We start from the raw sequence: 2,321 nt of genomic DNA on the forward strand, positions 1-2,321 counted from the left end.
TCATTGCATTGAAATTTGCAGCAATCTTGACTTTCGTCTTGGAAAAAAGAACGAATAATGCAAACCGAAGTTAAAACTTGATGACTGAGCTTATTCCTCTTTTTGGTGCGAACATCTGTTACGATAGAAAAAATTCTCTCGGAGTCTGCAATACCATGAGGTAAAGATAAAACGAACTTCGCTACTTTAGCCAAAATAGGAAAAACAAAATTGTCATTGAAATTTTTGAGTTTACAGACTTCGCTCCAAAACTTTTCAACTCCCATCTTTAAAAGGTTAGATTTTTCGTCTTCAGAGAAATAGCCCAGTTTTGAGCGGTAATCTCCTTTGTATCTCTTCCAAAGCAGTAATATAAAACTGTAGACAATCTGTTCTAATTTTGTTTGCAGCCGTTTTTGGAACAGTTTTTAGGAGCTCGTTACATTCAAATCCGAGAAAAACTTCCTCAAGCGGTAGAGAAATATGTGGCGATCTAACAGCACAAGTAATGTTAAGCTCAGACTTTTTAATAAAATTTTGTGCATGCTTGAGAAAAAATAAATAAATCTTATTGCATTGGTTGTTGAGCTCAAATAAAATCGCCTCTGTTGATTTTAATTTGTCCTGCGTGACAGCTTGGTTGAAAAATGCCAATAACACATCCCAGTTTTGTAATACACTTTCGACGCATTTGTGATGAGAAGCCACCTGGTTGTACAAGTCCGAAGGATTTTCTTTTTCTTCTCGTTTAGCATTTCCTGCAGAGCTTCTAATTGCGCGCATCTTTTGGAACTTCCCGAAACGTACGAACCGATTTGCCGCAAAAGATCCTCAAGTCCTCTGGGTAGCGCTAACAAGCCTTACTTGCAATAATTGCTGCAGAATGACAGATGCACTTTACAACTATAGCATTTGGTATGTCCCCAATTAATCTTGATGCAAAGGAATTATGCTGTCCGATCATTACACTGGCACCATCGCTGCACATACCTTAAATGTAATAAAATATTTCATTAGAAATGTTTGCATATGCTGAAAAAATGTATTTTAATTGCCTATTATGTTGTTGAATGGAATTCCAAGAACTAAAATGGATTCTTTAAAAATTCCGTACAGAGCTTCTGCAGTGCAATCAGTTCTTATTGGAATTAGATCCAGCAGCTTAACCACAACCCGCTCGCTTTCCTCGTCGAAAAATCTCACCAGGAGACACATATGCTTATTCAATCCGATGTCTGTGCTCTCATCGATCATTATGGAAAATTTGTTTACTTTTAATTTTTGAACTAAATTGTCTTTTTCTTCTTTTGCCAATACATTTTTTACTATGCTGGTACACTTCTTTCTTCCGAGCTCACAATTTTTTATTATTTCCGAATCCGGCACGATTTCTTTTAATAGGGGGATTAAATGGTCCACCACTTGCAACGCGACATTATACTCAGCGAAGAACATGCTAAGTCTTATTTCGAAATTTTTTGCACCATTTGGTTTACACGGATTTTTCTTAAAAAAACTGTTTATTTTAGGCGTCTTTTTTGTTGCCTTTATATTATTTTTGTGCATTTTTGTTTCAGCGTGCTTCTGCAAATCAGACTTACCGCAGTTCAAAACTTTGTCGCACGCAGCGCATTTGCATTTAAATACATCGTTAGCCACAGCTTCCAGCCAGCCACTGAAATTGTCGTCGTCAAGCCATTTGTTATTGAATTTTTGTTTTCTATATTTGCATTGTTTTTCTTGGTGTTCCTCCGAAGAGTCAGTCGAAGAGAAGGAGCTCATTTCTGTAAAATATATGAATTTTAAATATAAAAATAGCTAAAACTAAAATAATTGCAAACTTACCTTAAAAGTGAAAAGCAGCAGAAAACGTAGGACAACTAACAATTAACGCGCGAAGAAAAAATTCCGTTAGCGTTAACGAAGAAAAAAATGGCAATGCTGCCATATTAACGCTTTTAAAAGTATGCTGCCATAAGGAAAAAGTCTGGCATGAAATCTTTCTGCGAATTTCTATTTTAAGTGAACTTTTTTAATTTTTTCCGCAATTTTAAAATTTTTTCTGTCCTTCTTGAAAATTCCCTACATTTACAGAATTTAAAAAAATCTGTCCTTCTTTTCCCTACACCCACAGTTTTCGACAAAAATCCCTACATGTAGGGAATTTTCCCTACATTTACCATCACTGGTCTCAACGTCGACTGCCAGTAGCAAAAAAATTAAAGCAACATCAACCCTGAGTCAAAGCAAACTGCCAAATTACTGGCTGAGTGGAACTTCTTCTGCAAACAAATTTGCAGTTTTAGATGTGGATGATGAATAAGAATCTGCTCAAACTGCAA

The 2,321-nt window shown here is 35.9% G+C and overlaps 1 protein-coding gene across 1 annotated transcript; it reads right to left on the reverse strand.

Annotated features, from left to right (window-relative positions):
* Positions 1–562: 562 nt before the first annotated feature.
* LOC129249994 (uncharacterized) lies at positions 563–1,896 on the reverse strand. Its single transcript, XM_054889643.1, has 3 exons — positions 1,825–1,896; positions 1,581–1,763; positions 563–969 (listed from the first exon to the last, which is right to left on the reverse strand). Exons 2-3 carry the CDS (start codon positions 1,759–1,761, stop codon positions 830–832), a joined length of 321 nt encoding a protein of 106 aa, XP_054745618.1. The 5' UTR covers positions 1,762–1,763; positions 1,825–1,896; the 3' UTR covers positions 563–829.
* Between the last annotated feature and the right edge of the window lie 425 nt (positions 1,897–2,321).

The sequence above is a fragment of the Anastrepha obliqua genome, chromosome 6 (genome assembly GCF_027943255.1).
Source record: "Anastrepha obliqua isolate idAnaObli1 chromosome 6, idAnaObli1_1.0, whole genome shotgun sequence".
Taxonomy (NCBI): Eukaryota; Metazoa; Arthropoda; class Insecta; order Diptera; family Tephritidae; genus Anastrepha; species Anastrepha obliqua.